Source organism: Eucyclogobius newberryi, unplaced genomic scaffold (assembly GCF_026437365.1).
Source record: "Eucyclogobius newberryi isolate DKJ021-1_F unplaced genomic scaffold, fEucNew1.0.hap1 SCAF_14, whole genome shotgun sequence".
Classification (NCBI taxonomy): domain Eukaryota; kingdom Metazoa; phylum Chordata; class Actinopteri; order Gobiiformes; family Gobiidae; genus Eucyclogobius; species Eucyclogobius newberryi.
The window spans coordinates 4,589,929-4,610,009 of NW_027315768.1; the positions used below are offsets into that span (position 1 = coordinate 4,589,929).

Consider the following 20,081-nt stretch of genomic DNA (forward strand, 5'->3'; position numbering starts at 1 on the left):
ATTGCGGTTTACTTCCACCAGTGGATTTGTTTTTATTTGTTTGTAATTTTGAAACTTAGCTCGCGCCAAATATGTGTTGCAGTCTGAATATGAACAGGAGCAGTTATTACCAATATTTGAATCCTGACTCGTTACAGCGTCACTAGAGCTGCAGCTGTCGATTATTTTACTATTCTGGTCATTTAAACATTATTTCCTTTGATTTATTGAGCAGTTAATACATTTTTGTTTCACATTCTGTAAACAATGTTTAAGAGCATTTTTTTTTTGTATAGTTCATAGTAATGAACAAGAGAAGATATTCCTTTATTGTCCACACATGGGGAAATTTCACTGTTGCAACGCAGGTAGATACAGAGGAAAAGGACAGATCACTTATAGGAAGTTTAAAAAACACTCTTAATATAAGAACTCTTATAAACAAAACTCTTAAACAAAAACTCCTATAGACAAAACCTCATTTCTTAATAAGGAATGGAGGGGAAAAATAAAGATAAAATCAAATATAAACGGCTAGCGTAAGAGTTTCTGCTGAAAATAGAAAATATTCTTCAATTTCAGGTAATCATGTCCATAAACATTTCTCTTAAAGGTGGAATGGGCGATTTTTTTCAGCAAATTTATCATATTTCCTCGTGGCGTGGATAAATCATTAGTCCTGCCACATGTCAATCATAAAACGCACCTATCGCTCACCTGCAGTCGCGTGCGGCTCGTTTCCGCGTGCCTAAGCGCATGGATCTATCATAATATAATTCCCTCAGTGCACGGGGCAAAATGAAGACGGAGAAAGACACTTCGAGCTGACGCAGAAGTGGACAGAAATCTACGGGAGACGAGAGATGCGATGCGCTCCGTTGCGCTAATAAACAAACACACGTGTGTGTTGTATCAGTCCACACGGGGGAGTGGCATGTGCACTTCCGCCTGCGTTCTCAAATCGCCGAAAAATCGTCCATTGCGCCTTTAACCAGTCCAAATTGTTCTGTTAGAATTGGGGCTGAGCAAAACAATCACACAAAGCTTTTATTATTTTATTGCCTCCAGGATTCGTTGAATTTCAACCTGTGGTACGCGGCGTGCATGGAACTACTTGTGACCCGTTTGTTTCACACAGAGCTTGTTTCCATGTGGACCTAAAGCACAACAGAAACGTAACAGGAAATGTAGTTTTGTTGTGTGAAAGAGCACGTGATGTTTATGAAATGGTCCAAAAAATCTGTAAGAACGCTTCATGCAGGAGGACCATTGTCTTGCACTTAAAATAATATAATTTTTAATTGTACAGGGATTTTCTTGAATTGACTGAACTGTTGTAACTGCTTTTCCTCACTTTTCTGTAGCACTGGGTTTGCTCAGGAAGAGCGCGGCCTAGGACAGAGGCGCTGCCATGGACAGTGTAGAGGTTCTGTCAGGTGAGTAACACATTCATATGAAGATGTTCTCAATCAACAAATGCACATTCTACGTCTGCTATGTAAGCCAGTATTTTGGCACTTAAATAGGCATTGTATTTTTAAGGCGGCACCTTTTTCAATGTGTTTTTTTCTCAAGATACGTGTTATAATTGGTGGTGCACCAATATGGATATTAGGCCAATATTTTCTATACATTGTTTAATTGTTTTATACATGCATTTTTTTATTTTTTCAATATGTAACAAAGAACTCTTGCTGTAAAATATATATATTTTTTAATTCTAAAATTAGGATCAAATCTTTTTTTAAATGCATAGAACCAGTTTGAACAAATAATTCCCTTTGTGCAAAGGTTTGATAGAGCTATCATTTATTTAGCTCTACGTTTAGATAGTTGGGCTATGAATATTGCTTATTGGTGTAAAATAGCCATCGCACTGTCCATTCTGTGAATTCCTGTTTTATTTAGATTATTTCTCGGATTTAAGTGTTTCTCTGAACCTTTCCGTGTGTTGGAGCTGCTCTGCCTCCTGTAAAAGCAGCAGCGTCTCCTTTTCAGACTTTATGTCTAATCACACACTCAGTGCTCTTCTCTTCTCCTTTAAACCACTTACACTGAAGTTTTATGAGTCAACTTTTTTAAACAGGAGGAAAACTAGTCACAGGTCGCGAAGGTTGCAAGTTAATTTGTCACATTTATTTAATTGGTTTGTAGAGTTTTTAAGAGTCTGTAACTTTGTATTTTTTGTTGTTATTTTCTTCCAGTTTCTGCAAAGAAAACAACATTTGTCCGGCATTGTTATCGGACTAATATCGGTGCTTTTGGCTGAAACCGATATTACTGTATTTTCCAGACTAAATGTCGCTCCGAAGTATAAGTCGCACCAGCCCAAAAAAAATTTAATAGATTAGAAAAAAGAGAGAAGTCACATTTATTTTGGCTGGTGCGACTTTACTCCGCTGTGATTTATAGTCCGGAAAATACGGTATATATATCGTATGTTGAGATGAGATAAATTATATTGAGATATACATTTTTGTCCATATCGCCCATCCCCAACCTAAATAATGGAGTCTGTTTTTATTATGTAGGAGGGGATGAGTCCCCAGAAAAGTGTGACTCAAAAGTGGATGAGATGCCATACAAGAAAAATAAAAAGCACAGAAAACACAAAAGTAAGAAGAAGAGGAGGAGGAGGAAGGACGAGAAGGACAGCAGCTCTGAATCTGCAGAATCAGAGAAGGAGGCACAGCCTCTGACGCCTGTGAGAACGACACGAGCGAGGTGAGCATCACTGAAGCACCTTCACCTCACAACGCCATTTATCCAACTTCTGTACGGCAAAATGATGCATGTCCGTGTATGACGCCAAACTGCACTGTAAACCACTTCACACTGCACAACTGCTACTTTTTCCATTTCTCATTCCGGGGGCGGGCAAGCCTGGGACGGGGGCGGGCGACCCGGGGGCGGGACTCAGGCAGGTGAGGCGGGCGAGTCGGGGAGGCAGGGACGGAGGCGTGCAAGCCAAACGGGGACGAGATGGGACCAGGCGGGCATGCCCGGCGGGGGACGGAGGATGGATGCGGGCGAGCCCGGCGGGACGGAGGATGCGGGCGAGCCCGGCGGGACGGAGGATGCGGGCGGGCCCGGCGGGACGGAGGATGCGGGCGGGCCCGGCGGGACGGAGGATGCGGGCGAGCCCGGCGGGACGGAGGATGCGGGCGAGCCCGGCGGGACGGAGGATGCGGGCGGGCCCGGCGGGACGGAGGATGCGGGCGGGCCCGGCGGGACGGAGGATGCGGGCGGGCCCGGCGGGACGGAGGATGCGGGCGGGCCCGGCGGGACGGAGGATGCGGGCGGGCCCGGCGGGACGGAGGATGCGGGCGGGCCCGGCGGGACGGAGGATGCGGGCGGGCCCGGCGGGACGGAGGATGCGGGCGGGCCCGGCGGGACGGAGGATGCGGGCGGGCCCGGCGGGACGGAGGATGCGTGCGGGCCCGGCGGGACGGAGGATGCATGCGGGACGGAGGATGCATGCGGGCCCGGCGGGACGGAGGATGCATGCGGGCCCGGCGGGACGGAGGATGCGGGCGGGCCCGGCGGGACGGAGGATGCATGCGGGCCCGGCGGGACGGAGGATGCATGCGGGCCCGGCGGGACGGAGGATGCATGCGGGCCCGGCGGGACGGAGGATGCATGCGGGCCCGGCGGGACGGAGGATGCATGCGGGCCCGGCGGGACGGAGGATGCATGCGGGCCCGGCGGGACGGAGGATGCGGGCGAGCCCGGCGGGACGGAAGCAGGGGAGCCGAACGGGGGCGGGATGGAGGCGGGGGAGCCCGGCGAGACGGAGGCGGGGGGGACGGAAGCGGGGGAGCCGAACGGGGGCGGGATGGAGGCGGGCGAGCCCGGCGGACGGAATATGAAACTCAGAATTTGAAATGCAATGGAGAGAGCAAAAATTACATAAAAATAAAAACGCAGGCAACACCAAATGGCCAATTAATTAAAATGAATTGAAACTATGGCACATCTCACCCAGCAATGTACAGGTCCCATCTGGTCCAAAGTCTGACAAAAAGGTCAATTTTCAAATTGAGCCTAAATGTCCGTTGAATGTTTTCATAAGATTCATGAAATGATGCTTGGTTTCAGTGCGCGGCTGGCAGCAGCCGTAGGAGCAGTCGACCAGACTGTATCAAAGGGGGGCAGCAAAAAGCCTGTCTCTTCAGGTAATTTCAGTTTTTTGCCAACATCTTAAAATTAAATCTTATCTACCACGTTAAAAACGTAGACTTGTAACATCCTTGCTATCTTTATAGATTGGGCTGAAGGAGACTCAAAATCCAAAAAGTACAAAAAACATGGTGGCAGAAAGAAAAAGAAAAAAAGAAGGAAGGATGAAAAGCAGGAGAAAAAGTCTCCCTCTGGTTCTCCGACGGAAAGCAGTTCTGCGTCAGCCTCTGACACTGAGGACGAGGCAGCCAAGGAATCTGAAGATAATAAAGTCTGCCTAGACCTCCCAGAATCAGTGTCTAAAATGAACAGCCAGGAGGAAGCGGAGAAAGAGATCCACGTAGTAACAGTCAAGTCTGAACTACCGGAGATGATCAAAGAGAACACTCACTCCACATCTGTGCCAAAGGACGGCAGCACCAATGGAACTCAAGCAGAAGTCAGGTTTTTGTCCACATCAGAGGATGACAACAGTAAACCACTAGCAGATGTGGGAAAGGAGGAGAACCCAGAAGATACTTCATTCAGCCATTCCCATGCTCTTCCAGACATAGTCCCCAAACAGGAAGGTTCTGCTTTCAGGGATGGCCAATGTCTGAAACCCCACGACAATTTAGAAGTGCTCCCCAAATGCGAAACCAAACCGTCTTCAACTCCGCCCACTTGCTTAGATGTCCATATATCTGAGCCTTGTGACCAACAACATCTGAGCCTTGGTGAAAGTTCACAACTATCTAATGAAGATGAGAATAAAATGATCGAGGAACCAAAAAGCCCTTCACCTTTAAAGGAAATGTCTCAAAAGATTTGCCAGTCCCCTCCATCACGTTCAAAGTCACCCAAAACTAGACCGTCTCCATCTCCTAGACCACTGAAAAGGGACTTTTCACACTCCCGTTCAAGTTCCCGTTCCATCACACCCAAGAAAAAAGTTACTAAGTCTCCCAAACACAAACTGACCTCTGTGTCACCCAAACACAACAAAAGCTCCTCTTCCCCAAAGAAAGAAAAGTTGAGATCCCCCAAATACAACAAAAGGTCCTCCTCACGATCCCCCAAAAGAAGTCAAAGATCTATGTCCAGGTCTCGGGCGAGAGCGAAGAGGTCTCGGAGTCGTACACCTAAACGCGGTGCAACAGGTCGAGGCTCAGCCACAAGGCTCCGGCGATCTCTCTCCAGATCGAGGCGAGGTGTGCGCAGGTCTAGGAGCCGCTCACAGGACAGACGGGCAGGTAGGCATTCCAGATCCACATCTCTACCTCGCAGGTCCCCACCTCCAAGGTCCAGAAGATCTCGCTCCACACACAGGGGCAGGAAGCCTAGATCAAGATCAGTTACAAAACGCAGTCACCGCTCAAGATCAAGGAGTCTTCGCAAATCTCCACGCTGGAGGTCAAAATCTCGCTCACCGGCCAGAAAACGGTCACGCACCCCAGGAAGAAGAAACAGGAGTCCAGTCAGAAAGCAGAGAACAAAGTCACGCTCACCTCCTGCCAAGAGAGAGTCTAAAATGTCCAAAAAGAAAATTTACCCCTTGAGATCCAGGTCTAAATCAAGTGATTCACAAGGCAGCTCTTCAGCTAGGTCCACATCACCCTCTCCAGTAAAAGGGAAAGGGCAGATATCTCCTAAAGAAGAGGAGCTCAACGGTGAAAATACAGATGGTGAGTATGGAACCTAGTGCATTCTTGCGTTGTTCCACTCGCATAGGAGGAACTGGGGATGGCTAGATTCCTGCTTTAAAGCAGGTACTTTTTAGTTTAGCGTCAGCAATTGCATTCTGCATTTTTGCGCCACATGCAAAAAGTTAGTTTTGCTGTTGTGTTGGACTGACAGACCGGAGTGCATTTTTATCATAAAACACAGGAGTGATAAGATAGGAGAAGCTTTATTCGTCCCACAGTGGGTAAATTCCAGTGTTGCAACACAGATTAGGCACAGGAACAAAGATTAGAAACAGAAGTGGAATAATAAAAAATAATAAAACCGGACTGAAATGCTCCGTATAGGATTTAAAGTCCAGTCAACACTTTGTCTTCCTTGTCTCAAGTCAAACTCCCCACAGCCGAGTCCAGTTTGTTTCAGTGACCATTGAAAACAAATGAGCCAATTGGCCATACAGGGGTTCCTCTAGCTGAATAGGAACTGGGGTTCCTGTAAATATTATGTGCATTGACAACAATGAGTCCAGTTTGTAAGGACAGAATGTTACTCAGGCCTGCTGAGATGTCCAGTTGTATCGAGTTAGAGGCCCTACAAATGATGTGACCTCGTTGGTTCACAACTTCTAACACTGAACTGCTCTGGGGGACTGGGTTGTCACTGTGAGGGCCGTGCTTTAAATGTTATTTAGTCCTTTGTTTTTGTTATACATTTTTTTTACTTAATATCATTTGATGTCTTTTTAATTTGCAGCTGTCTTGAAATTAATGTCTGGTGCTGCTGCTTCCTGTTTTCAAACTGAGAACACTTCAGAAAGTCTTCAAGAGAAACCTCCGGACATTGACCAGAACAAAGAGGAGACCGGGCATCTGAATGCAGACGAAGATCCCAAGCCCACACCGAACAGTGAACAAGAGGACTGTCCTGCTGAGAGTGGGTCTAAATTATCACCACTGGCACAGAAGGAGGAGCTCTCCACATCCCCAGTAGACCGCTCTATCTCGTCACCCAAGCCCTGCAAGAAGGAGTCTCGGTGAGTTTAACGTTGTCCACTGTTGGTATTAGGTATATATCGTTGTAGAAAATATATACAATAAACGCTGAATTGTATATTAAAAAAATATCTAAATTAAAATCTGCCCAAAACCAGCCCAAATGAAAATATATCATAGTTTAATTGATAAACCAAATCCATCAGTGGTCAAAATAACATTAAAAGCGGCTATTAGTCAAGAAAGAAAATATGAAATAGTTATGCATAATCTTCACATACTGTATCAGGTGTACTGTACATCATTCAGTACACCTGATAAAGTGTGTGGATTATTCACTCACTGCATTTTTAAGATCCTCAATCTAGTAGGACACGCAACATACTAGAACATGAATGTAAGCAGGACCACCAGGTATTATGAATGGGCCTAGTACACCCCAGATGCCTCCTCCCTCCATCTGCACGCTCAACTATGTGGTGCTCCAGCCACACGTCAGTGACATGCCACTCCATAAAACAACTGTTCAATACAACAAAGTCATGTCTATTATTCTTGACATTCTCACCACCGCATCTTCTGGCCTGTGCTGAACTATCATAGTCCCTCTCCACATCAATCCAGATCCTTTCTCGCTTTCATTATGGTCCAAAAAGAGGCTGTATAGACAATTATCACTTTCATATTGTCTAGTTCTTGAAACCTACAGCTTGTCCACTCTGTGCAGGGATGTGTAGACTTTCATAGACTTTCCGTTGATGGGGGATAAAAGTAGCGCAAATCTGGCAACACTTGATGAGTCAATCCAGTTTTTATTCAACAGTGATACATATGTACACTAGGGCTGGGTATTGCCAAGACCCTTGCGATACAATACGTATCCCGATACAGGGGTCACGATACGATACGTATCCCGATACAGGGGTCACGATAAGATACGTAGCCCGATACAGGGGTCACGATAAGATACGTAGCCCGATACAGGGGTCACGATACGATACGTAGCCCGATACAGGGGTCACGATAAGATACGTATCCCGATACAGGGGTCACGATAAGATACGTATCCCGATACAGGGGTCACGATAAGATACGTATCCCGATACAGGGGTCACGATAAGATACGTATCCCGATACAGGGGTCACGATAAGATACGTAGCCCGATACAGGGGTCACGATAAGATACGTAGCCCGATACAGGGGTCACGATAAGATACGTAGCCCGATACAGGGGTCACGATAAGATACGTAGCCCGATACAGGGGTCACGATAAGATACGTAGCCCGATACAGGGGTCACGATAAGATACGTAGCCCGATACAGGGGTCACGATAAGATACGTATCCCGATACAGGGGTCACGATAAGATACGTAGCCCGATACAGGGGTCACGATAAGATACGTAGCCCGATACTTGTATATTCCAATACAATTCCCTCATTACGATATGTATCCCGATACATTTTTGAAAAAAGGGACTTTAAAAATGTACCAAATGGGTAATGTTTTTACTCTGAATAAGAAAATGTATGAAATTTCATGTTTATCCACAAAGCACTTATTTATAAATCCATTCTGCTCTAATAACTTCATACATCCAACCAACTGATCCAAATATAAATATAAGGAACACATTATAGTAAAGTATTGCATGTTTCTTGCCAAAAACAATTGGCCTGGTCTGAACATGCTGCAGCAGCATCTTCTGCACAGATCAGCTTCTGATCAGGTCCACAGCTCCTTCTCGAGAGAGGAGCAGCAGAAACAGCAGATCAAAAGTACTATTTCACCTCGTTTAAAGCCTAGGGCCACAAAAATGGCTTTTTTTTTTTTTTTTTTTTTTTTTTTTTTACTGAAAAAAATATTGATACTGTGACTCAGTATCAATATAAAGTCCGTGACGATATTTTGAACACAGCCCTAATGTACACAATGTATATAGTTAAAACAAAAAAGGAAATACCAAAAGTGGCCCAACTAGTACAAATCCACGATAAATATTGACCCACAAAAATTATACTTCAATCGATTGTGACAGGCCTAGTTGGTTTCCTACTTGTCTCCTACTTGGTTTCTTGTGCATAGCATTAAGAAACGCAGTGGTATTAATATTCTTGTTTAAGGTTGTTTGTCTGCCACTTTCACTTCAGTGTGAACATTGCAACTACAGCGTGGGCCGCATTAAATGGCAGATGATCTGAGCGGCTCCTTTCGTCCTCTGAAGCCTAGACCATAGAGTGTGGTGTGGAAGCCTCTGCACAGCCAAAGCCACTGTGTGCAGCTCAGACAGATCGTTCTCTGCTGCCACCTTCAGGCATCACACTTTCTGTGAATTTACCAAAAGACAGCTTGTACAGCACCAGGGGAAGTAAGCTCTTTTCGCTCGTAAAGCCTGTCTGTCAAGGAAAATTATACGGTGTCAATTGAAGCCCATCACGTTTGGGGAGAATGAGGAGTGCTGTACATGACGACCCAAAAGTGAAATCAACAGAACTAATCAAGGGTCTACTGAGGGAGCCCTCTAACAAGTGTGAACTTTTTGTGAAGTCCTTTTAATTCCCTTTAAATATCTTGGTACCCTGAGGAAAAAGTTGTAAATGGTGGTAAAGTTGTTATTATTTCCATAGGTCCAAGTCTCCCGCAAAGAGGAAGTCCAAGTCTCCTTCAGAACAAAAGAAGAGGAAGTCTAAATCCAAAAGTCCTGGTCGACGAAGACGGTCCAGTCAATCCCCTTCCACCACTCGTCGTAAACGCTCCTCCTCCAAGTCTCGAACAAGGATGCGCAAATCCAAGTCCAGATCTCCGGTCAGGAAGAGACGCTCAGGCAGCCGTTCTCTCGCGGCCAGAGGAAAGAGACGCTCCAAGTCTACAGACCGAAGGAAACGGTCCAAGAGCAGGTCTGTAGGGAGAAATAAACGATCCAGAAGCCGATCAGTAGGCAGGAGGAAACGCTCCAGCAGCCGCTCCAAAGGCAGGAGCAAGCGGTCCCGGAGCAGGTCTGCAGGCAGAAGAAGGCGGTCTCGCTCAGGAGATAGGAGTAGGAGGTCCCGCACACGTTCCCCTGACCGCAGACGCAGGTCCCGCTCCAGGGGCAGAGGCAGAAGGCCGGCCTTTCGCAGTGGCTCCTTAGACAGACGGGACAGATGGAAGAGGGAGCCCAGTCACTCGCCTGTGCTTATTCTCCGCAACCAGCGGCGCTCAGGCTCCAGAGCCCGACGCAGCAACAGCAAGACTCCACCACGGATCACTGAGCTGGGTAAGGCTGCATACACTTCACAACCTTTTACACCAAAAAGGTACATCGCAGATTGATTTGGTTGGGTTTGGAACAGAAATGTTGCTCTCACAATGGACTTATCTTTCCCTTACTTCAGTTCCTAATATTCCTAATATGCCCCCACACGGCAATCGCACGCCTCTCGTATCATATTGACTTTCCATACTCTCGCGCCTCTCGGCCGTGCGGTCCCGCCTGCGCGCCTCGGCCTCCTGTGCCTCTCGGCCGCCTGTGCCTCTCGGCCGCCTGTGCCTCTCGGCCACCTGCGCCTCTCGGCCGTGCGGTCCCGCCTGCGCGCCTCGGCCTCCTGTGCCTCTCGGCCGCCTGTGCCTCTCGGCCGCCTGTGCCTCTCGGCCACCTGCGCCTCTCGGCCGTGCGGTCCCGCCTGCGCGCCTCGGCCGCCTGTGCCTCTCGGCCGCCTGTGCCTCTCGGCCGCCTGCGCCTCTCGGCCGCCTGCGCCTCTCGGCCGCCTGCGCCTCTCGGCCGTGCGGTCCCGCCTGCGCCTCTCTGCCGTGCGGTCCCGCCTGTGCCTCTCGGCCGCCTGCGCCTCTCGGCCGCCTGCGCCTCTCGGCCGTGCGGTCCCGCCTGCGCCTCTCTGGCGTGCGGTCCCGCCTGTGACTCTCGGCCGCCTGCGCCTCTCGGCCGCCTGCGCCTCTCGGCCGTGCGGTCCCGCCTGCGCCTCTCTGCCGTGCGGTCCCGCCTGCGCCTCTCTGCCGTGCGGTCCCGCCTGTGCCTCTCGGCCGCCTGCGCCTCTCGGCCGCCTGCGCCTCTCTGCCGTGCGGTCCCGCCTGCGCCTCTCTGCCGTGCGGTCCCGCCTGCGCCTCTTGGCCGCCCGCGCCTCTCGGCCGTGCGGTGGTGCGTGGGGATGCGTACCGGTACGACGGACCGGACTAGACTTTAGGTTCAGGTTAAAAAAAAACCCGGTGATTCGGTTCTGGTCTCATACAAAATCTAGCACTCATATACTATATCCTTTTCATTCTAGAATCTAGACCATTTTAAACCTTCCATAGGTCGCAAAATTCACGCTGGAAAAGACGTAAACACTGTCATGCGCCGCTGTCAATGGCGCACCCGGAGCGACGCACAGCACGCGTCTTCCCCGAAGTTGAAGCCGGCGAAATGAGTTCAAAGATGCGAGAGACGGGAGCGCCTCGTACGTGTCGAGCTGCAGAACCTTTATTTGAACTGTTTTAAGCTGTGGCCGCCACGTGCGATGTTGTGATGGTTAATGTGCTGCGGGCGTGTTAAAGGGGCGGGGTCAGCATGGATTCTTGTCTGGGTGTAAATATGAATGAAATAACTTAAGTGTTATGTTGTGGTGTGATGTATTTGGCATTAAGTAAATACAAAGTAAAGTCAAAGTAATATTGCTGGATTCATTAATTGGAGTTTATGTTTTGTAATAATTTGTATTCTACAGTTGTTAAATATGGTCTGGTGTTTAATGCTGCTAATATGTATTATTCTGATTTGTTGTGTAAAATATTTTTATATTCTATTTTTGATACTGCTAAGTTGCTTAATAGTGGTTCTAGTTGACTTTTATGCTAGTTTTTGTAACACTGTTATTTTACACCGTTAATTATTTACACGGTGTATTGTCTGTTTGAAGGTTTTGCCTGACTTTTGATGCTAAAGGATCTGAACATTAAAGAGTGGAAATGTGTTCAAAGACGAAACATAGTATCAGATGAAGCAGCTGCCTCAACACTTGCTCTTGTTCAGAAGTTGTTCCTCAAGTGAAACACATGAATGTGTGTAACTGTTAAGCTATAATTTAGCTGCTAGCTAGTAGCTTGTGATTTGTAAGTTGTAACTTCTGTTAAAAAACAGTGAATAAAGCAGACAAGTTGAATTTATTTCACTGCAGTTAAGCCTTGTGTTTGATAGTCGTCCTTGTTCATGTTTCTTCAACTTGATTTGGCGAAGTAGCTTCTGTCATGCTGTTATAACATTATGCAAAAATGGCCTAGGTTCAGGTCCGGACCTAATGAGTCCAGACCTGAACCTAAACCTCTGGATTTGAATCTGGCCCTGAACGTGGGTTTAGGTCTGCATCCCTAGTTGTGCGTCATCACACTCTGCCACTTAGGAGCCGTATCGCGCTGTATTTTACCTGGTATTTGGCCACACAAAAAGTGTGATCTGCTTTTGAAAGGGAACCCTTGGTATCTTCTTCCGTTTCATTCTGTCAACTTAAGTTGAAGTGTCAATTGACAGATAAAAATAACCTTTTACAAATCCAGCGCGCCTTACCTAGTTTCGGTGATCTTCGTCAATTTAATGAGGTTTCGATTAAGTTCTGTCAAAGTGCGCGAAAAAACGTGGAGCTTCGGCATTCTCTGGACCACAGCTTGGCAGTCAATCAGAGCCAAGCACACAAACTTGATGGACCAATCAGTGCGCAGCATGCAAAATTTCACTTGTAAACAGAAAGCTGTCATGGCGAACTATCGTCAAACGCTTCCCGACCCGATTGAATGATAATATTCCCTTTTTTCTAAGATTTAGTAATAAAAACGACTCCGTCCTTGCACTTGAAAATGCACGTCCACTTTTCAAAATACCCCGTCCAAAATACGGGAAGACGGACGGCTATCTGAAAGCCTGGCTGAATCTAGCTTCATCTCCAGTGTCCACAGTGTGATTTTTGGCCGTCTGCAATTCATTCATGTCATTTTACTCTTAATTTCACATGAGTCACAGCGTGTGAGTTTCACATGTTACGGGCACCTGTGGCTTATTGACCGGTGCGGCCCGTATATGTACAATTTATTTTATCTTTGTAAATTGCGTTGGCGTGGCTTTTATTCTCGAACGCTGTATAGCCCAAAACGTACGGTACTTTATAGCATATTTCGCAGCAATACTTTTCCCTAGTTAAAACAAAAGGAGTTCCCGCTCGACTGAAGTGCGATTACAGTATTGTCAATATAAATGGATCGGAGACTCCTGGAACACCAAACAAAACTGAAAATAAAAAGAAGTTGATGAAATTTGTGCCTGCTCAGCATAAAGACCATAATACTTGTCACATACTTGTACTACTAAGACAACCTGCAAATTTCAGAGATTTGGTCATTTTTCATAGCCATAAATTGAGGGTTTCTGTCATCGCTACGGCTACCATGACATGGGTCTCACTGACCTTATTAATTGGACACCAGAAGTAAATTCTGTGCAAAATTTCAGGAATTTTGAAAATGGAAAACTTTTTTTTGTGTGTGTTTGTGTGCAAAAGTTTTAAATTCAGGGGAAATTTTAAAACATTGACCATAGCTCTCAAAAGGAAAAAATGGAAACCTTTGAGGCCCCATTACTTTTAACTCCAACGAGGAGAAAAGAATGAAAAGAAGGATTTCCCATTTTTTCAATTGTCATAAACACTCACACACTCATTTCACACCGCCTCCGTTTTTTGACATTGTAAAGCAAATATACCAGAGTCACTTTCTCAACCTGGTCTGCCATTGAACCAAGAGACCAGCCACACCAGGTGCGCTGGACGCCTCGGACGAGTTTAATTTTTGGACACTCGTGCTGGACGTCCAAAGCGTCTGCCTTCGCAAGCTGGCAGATTTTGGACGCGACGGTCTGAACGCACTGGGTCCATACAGTGAAGGTGCTTTAAAGTGGCACATCACATTGTCGTCCTTGCTTCTCTCTTTTGCACATTTTCCTTCCACAAATGTCCAAACTGCTCAGAGGATAAAAGCATGCTCTTATATCCACTCCGTTTGGCTGCGCTAGACGCACACGGCTGCATGACATGGTCGGCATGTGTTCATTCAACCCCCATAAGCAGAAGCACATTAGTGGCTAAAATTGCAAAGACATCTCTGTTAATTCTATAAACGAGATAGATTTGTTTGAACTTTATTGTACCGAAAGCCTTTTTTCTAATACATTTTGTACATTATTACAAATGCATTTTTATTAGAAAAAAATAGTTTTAACTCAAAGTTAAGTGATCGTGTCAGCCGTGATCAGTATCTGCAGATCCAAATTTCAGATGGTATCGGTGATCGGCCTCAAATATCCTGATTGGATGAACTCTGAAACACCACTGTTCTCACCCAGAAAATTAATCTCATAATGTCCAAACTGAAACTTGGCTGGTTTATCGATCAATCTGTGTCCACTAAGATGCTCAAACAGCAAGCAGAGGTGTGACAGGTGCTCCTCTGCAGTGGGACTGGCTACCAGGATGTCATCCAGTCAAACGAAGGGCATGTCACGTAACAGAAGCTGCTGTGCAGCCCCTTTCCGCCCAAACACCATCCTCAGAAACTCAGAGAATCCAAAACGAGTTATCACTGTTGTCTTTGGCACTTCTTTAGGATGAACTGACCTGGTGATCACCAGATCAACTTTTGAGAAAACGGCAGAACCCGCTGAATCTAGCCAAAAATCCTGAATTTAAGGGACCCACATGGTCGCCACCCCTCGTTGGACTTTGGATCCATGTACGGGGAGAAGCCAAAAGATACTGCGTCAATCAAACACCCATTTGTTTCATCCACTAACAGTCCATAAGCACACAAAAAGCCCCTAAAAGTCCATCCATTAAAACAAACCGTAAATGAACCTGTTGCGGATGGGGTGCCGTTGGCGGCATCAAGTGAAGGCCCCTGTCCAGGTCCCAAAGTGTCAGGAGAAGAGGCAGGACCAATGCTGCGCTGTGCCCCTGAATCCACGAGGAAACATCGTCCTGACATGCTGTCCTCAACGAAAAGCTGCTTGTCAGATCTGCACCAAGCTGCTAGTGTTTGCCAGCTCTCATTGACCTGCTGCTGTAACAAACATGGTGGAATGTCATGCCCGGCCTCAACTCCAAAACGACGATGAAAGAAACACTGTGGGAAATTATAATTGGTTCAAAGTAGGGATGATCCGATCATGTGATCGGAAATCGGGCCCGATCACATCGTTTCAGACTTGATCGAAATCAGATATTGCATTCCGATTAGTGATTGGATATACATTTATTAGTTTGATCAGCGCTATATGTCTCTCACCTCCGTATAACGCATTAAAGGCGCAATGGACGATTTTTCGGCGATTTGAGAACTCAGGCGGAAGTGCACATGCCACTCCCCCGTGTGGACTGATACAACACACACGTGCGTTTGTTTATTAGCGCAACGGAGCGCATCGCATCTCTCGTCTCCCGTAGATTTCTGTCCACTTCTGCGTCAGCTCGAACTGTCTTTCTCCGTCTTCATTTTGCCCCGTACACTGAGGGAACTATATTATGATAGATCCATGCGCTTAGGCACGCGGAAACGTGGGGACGAACCGCGAGCGATAGGTGCGTTCTATGATTGATACGTGGCAGGACAAATGATTTATCCACGCCACGAGGAAATATGTACAAAATTTGCTGAAAAAAATCGTCCATTCCACCTTTAATGGATCACGACATTTTACTTTAGTTTAGTTTTACGCTGTGCGACTCTGCTTCATGGAGCTAGTACCTGCACGCCCAGGGAATTTCGCTGATCCCATACAGCAGAGCGCATCAAACAGATTAAGGGGGAGAAAAACAATTTAGCGTGACAAGGCTGCTAATATGAAGAAAGCCATGGGTGAGACGGGGGTGCGGAGTGTGGGCTGTGTCGTGCATTCTTGCCAACATTGCGTACATGAGGACTTGCTTTCCCAACTCGGCGTGATCGACACAATGGCGACCGCGAGGAAGAGTGTAGGTCACTTCACTGGCCCCTGGCTTACTCTCCACTCGAAGACATTCAGACGGATTTCATCAAGAAAAACATAAATTTGACTATTTAAGCCAGAATAGAATTAAAAGTGCATCTTACTTTATGACACTGTTGCACTTTCATTTAATATACACTTTGCTTGTTTGTTTACATGCTGCTGGGTATTTTAAGTTGAGCTGCTATTTTTATTTAATTCAACATTTTCACTATTTCTTATTCAAGCTACCTCAAAGAAAGGTGCACTGTTATGTTTAAAAAATGCGTTACAAAAGTATCGGATCAGGACTCGGCATCGGCAGATACTCAAAATCAGATGAATCGGATCGGGGCCAAAAAAATCCTGATTGGGACATCCTGAGTTCAAAGCCTAAAAGTTGATGCATTAGTCTTGAAAGTGTCACAAAGCCTGAAAAATAGTGATATTGAATGGGATAAAAAGTGATCTTGTCATGTCTCATTCTTCCACAACAGTTTGTTTCATTATGTCTCTGTGTCTTTCAGATAAGGACCAGTTGCTGGAAATTGCCAAAGCCAACGCTGCTGCCATGTGTGCGAAGGCTGGTGTGCCTATCCCTGAGAGTCTGCGTCCCAAAGCCATTCTCCAGCTGCCACTGCCCACTCCAAGCCCTACACCGCTGTCCCTGCCTCTGCCCCTGCCCCTCCCCATGGGCATGGGCATGGGCATGGGCATGGGGATGGGGATGCCCAACATGAGTGCAATGGGCATGTCCGGCCTCTCTGGGATGCACAGCATGTCCAACATGACAATGAGTGCCGCCATGGCCAGCATGACTGCGGCCACCATGACAGCGGCCCTTACAAACATGGGGGCTCTGGCCGCCATGCCCCCCCTGGCTCCTCTGCCCACCATCACCAACAAACCACCTCCCTGCCTGGCCCCACCCACCCCAAACCTCAACCTTGACCACATTGAGGAGGCCAAGAGGAAAGTGGCCCACCAGGCCAACGTGCACACCATCAAGGAGCTCACAGAGGTATTCCTTATGTCTTTGTTTTTTTTTTAACTACATTTGTCATTTAGACCCACATATTTCACATTAATTGAATAACATTTTATTGACAGAATATTTATACTTCATGCAATTTTTCTTTTAAATTTTAGTTCCCAAACTTTTTAGGCTGGGACCCCCAAAATAACCATACAACCATCGGGACCTCCACAGCAAACTCAATGTGTTGTCTGTAAACCTTTTTAAAATGAGGTTCATTTGTATTTTCTTGTTAGGTTACGTGTTATCCGACCCAATTTACTAAATGAATGCTGTGATTTTAATACAGTGTCAATGTCCACTGTGGACACCACTGTCCTAATGCACAGAACATTACGGATGAATATTTTAAATATATATTGAACTGTCACTCTTCAAAATGGTTTTCACCAAATTTAAGCTTGGTCGGGCTAACACCCAAGGAGGAGTTCATCAAAGTACGATGTTTGGAAAAACTGGTGAGTCATGAGGAAATGTTTATCCAATATGGCCGACGAAGTTGCTGTGATAATATTTGTTACTTCCCTGGTCACTATCTACCTCTGTGCCAAATGTTCTGTTATCCTGGAGCGCCCCCTGTTCTGGCTTTATTGAGTCGTCATCGTGCTGTCAATGACACGGAGTCTCATCATTTAAACTTCTCACCAACAAGAAAGAAAACGTTGACATCCTTACATTTTCTGATGTAAGACAATAGCCACAGCAGAACCTGCAGGCTCGTGTTCCTCCACCTCTCCAGGCAGACGGCAACCATATTTCAACAAAGTGCATTTTAAATGATTTAAAAGTGATCACTGCTGACATTTGTATTCTCAAAGAAGAAACCTTAAACACAAAAAAACACGTTCACACACATTTCTATATTTTTGTGATTTTCTTGATTTTACACACGTCTTGATTGACGGTAACCATACCCCATAAAATTCATACTTTTTCTTTCTACTTTTTTGTATAAATGGAGACACGGCAAATGCCTAAATGGACAAAAATTGTCTACTCCAACATAGATGTGTCAGAATACAAGTCCTAAGATGCCCCATTTTGTGTTTGCAGAAGTGCAAGATGATTGCCAGCAGCAAGGAGGAGATGGTTATTGCTAAACCTCACTTTTCAGATGATGAGAGCTAACCCCTGATAGGTAAGCAGTCTACTACTCTACCCCCCTTTTACCGGACTTTTCAGACTTTAAGCCGCTACTTTTCCCCCCATACTTTGAACCCTGCTGTCATCATAACGGTTTCTACTGGAAAACGGCCACCAGGGGGCAAACTAGCAGGAAGCGCAAGCGTTTGACACGCTGTAGAAGAAGTCAGTGGAAGTACTGTCCAAGGGACTCATCGTTGTGTTCTCTATATTTTAAGCTTCAAAACGCTGTGTTTTATTACAATCATATTCACGGAGAAATTAGTTTAATGAGGAAGTGAATCTAGACGCTGCGAAATGCAAAGACACGTGGAGGCTGCACATGCAGTTCAGAACCTGCCACATTGAAATAAGACTTCCTTGGCCCGAGCTGACCTACTGGTCAAAAGAGAACATGTGCATCATTATCCTGGACCATATTTCTGACTTTAACTCTTCTTTCAAACATGGAGAAAAGATGGTTTGAAAGAGGAGTTAAAGAGGCGATCTTTGTTTAAAAAAAAAAAAAAAAAAAAGGAAACATCCTCAAACAGAAACGGTGGCTTAAGATTTAACCTTGCGGTTGTTTATAATGGAATTTTGAATCCACGGAGAGGTCGACGCCCAGTGCATTCAGATGCTAATCAGTTACACAGGAGGAAATGGCATGAGCCAGGTACAATAGGAGGCTGATAGCCCATTAAAGGACAGACTGTAAACAAAGAGGCTAGTTTGATAGAAAGCAAAGAGGGTTAGTTTCTGGTGAAACCAATAACACCTTTTATCAGGTGGGCAGGGCCCACTCAGTTCCCGATCTTGATTGGCAGATTGAGAATAACTCTCAGATGAGTGTCGAAGTGTTTAGTTTTTTCAAAAAGAGTCCAGATGACGACACCTGAATCTGTTTCTACAATGGAACACTCCAGGACGATTGCGGGATTATACCGATCTAAACCTCTTTTTCAAGTCTGGAGCAAAGTAAAAATGTAGAACTACTCATCATAAAAACATTTACACATTTAAACGAGACATTTAGGAAAAAATAAAATCATCTATTGTTTCTATTTATCTATTTAAAAGCACAGAAAATTTTTGTACAATTCTTGCTCTTTGTTTTTTTTAAATTGCGGCGAAACCCCTCAGCGGACCAGTTCACATATCTTCAATTTCCATTGCTTCCCCCAGTCGGCTCAAACTTGATGTGTCGACAAGTCATAAAATGTCATAGTACCGTCTTTTGCGCACGCAAAGGTGCACCAGATTATAATGTCAATAAATGGTCTATTATGGATAATTGTTCATATATAAAGCGCATGAAGCGAAACAAAAGGGACAGATTTATCAGTTGAACTTTCATAAACACGTTCAACTCATTCAGATTGAACATTGTTCAAGTGTTAATGAGCCTATTTACAAGTCCCAGCCTTGTTCAGTTAGAACAGTGAAATACAACACAAAACACTCACTTTTTCACTTCATTCCTCGTCCACAAATCCCTCATTCTTCATCTTCAGTGTCAGAGTTTAAGAGTTGAGCTGATGCTGTTCGTCCACATCCCGGCTCCATCTGGAGTCACTGGTCGTTCAGTGATGATTCTGGCCTTCGTGAAGCTCTGACCACTGTTGACTGATATTTAAGCCAGAGTTTAAGTTTAAGTCTGCATCGTAAGCATGTCTCCTGCGATAATAGAATACATCCATGGTCTCTTGGCAGGAGCCATCTTGGGGTCCTTAATTCAGGGTCCTTTATTTAGGTGTCCGCGTTGTTCCTGACGAATAATGTAGTTTACATTTTGACAGAGCGCCGTGTGTAACGGTAGAGTACTGTTCCCACAATGCTTTGCATACATGTTGTTGGGACTTCTGGAATACCGTAAACGTGCTTCTAGACTCTTCTAGTCTCTTGTGTCCCAAGTCTTCTTTATACACGGTGTACCTCACTAAATCGCTCCGAGGTCAGTAAGCACAATCAGAAATGATCCATATATTAAGCGCACCAGATTGTAAAGCCCACTTACATTTTGAGGAAATTAAAGGCTTTTAAGTGCGGCTTTTAGTGCGGAAAGTACAGTAACATTCAGCTCTCTGCACCTATGGGTTGGCACAAAACCACATTAAACTGAACGGCACCAA

General features: G+C 45.8%; 1 protein-coding gene across 1 annotated transcript; it reads left to right on the forward strand.

Moving 5' to 3' along the window:
- The first annotated feature begins 1,308 nt into the window (after positions 1 to 1,308).
- Positions 1,309 to 17,971, forward strand: sona (SON DNA and RNA binding protein a). Its single transcript, XM_072444205.1, has 8 exons — positions 1,309 to 1,415; positions 2,511 to 2,703; positions 4,078 to 4,154; positions 4,245 to 5,822; positions 6,574 to 6,853; positions 9,442 to 10,070; positions 16,319 to 16,812; positions 17,881 to 17,971. Exons 1-8 carry the CDS (start codon positions 1,391 to 1,393, stop codon positions 17,953 to 17,955), a joined length of 3,351 nt encoding a protein of 1,116 aa, XP_072300306.1. The 5' UTR covers positions 1,309 to 1,390; the 3' UTR covers positions 17,956 to 17,971.
- The last annotated feature ends 2,110 nt before the right edge of the window (positions 17,972 to 20,081 follow it).

Excerpts from the sequence above, each read along its gene's own strand:
- sona (XM_072444205.1), top strand. The coding sequence starts at position 1,391 with ATGGACAGTGTAGAGGTTCTGTCAG. Across the intron at positions 6,854-9,441 it reads CCCTGCAAGAAGGAGTCTCG|GTCCAAGTCTCCCGCAAAGA; the intron begins GTGAGTTTAACG and ends TTATTTCCATAG. Across the intron at positions 10,071-16,318 it reads ACCACGGATCACTGAGCTGG|ATAAGGACCAGTTGCTGGAA; the intron begins GTAAGGCTGCAT and ends TGTGTCTTTCAG.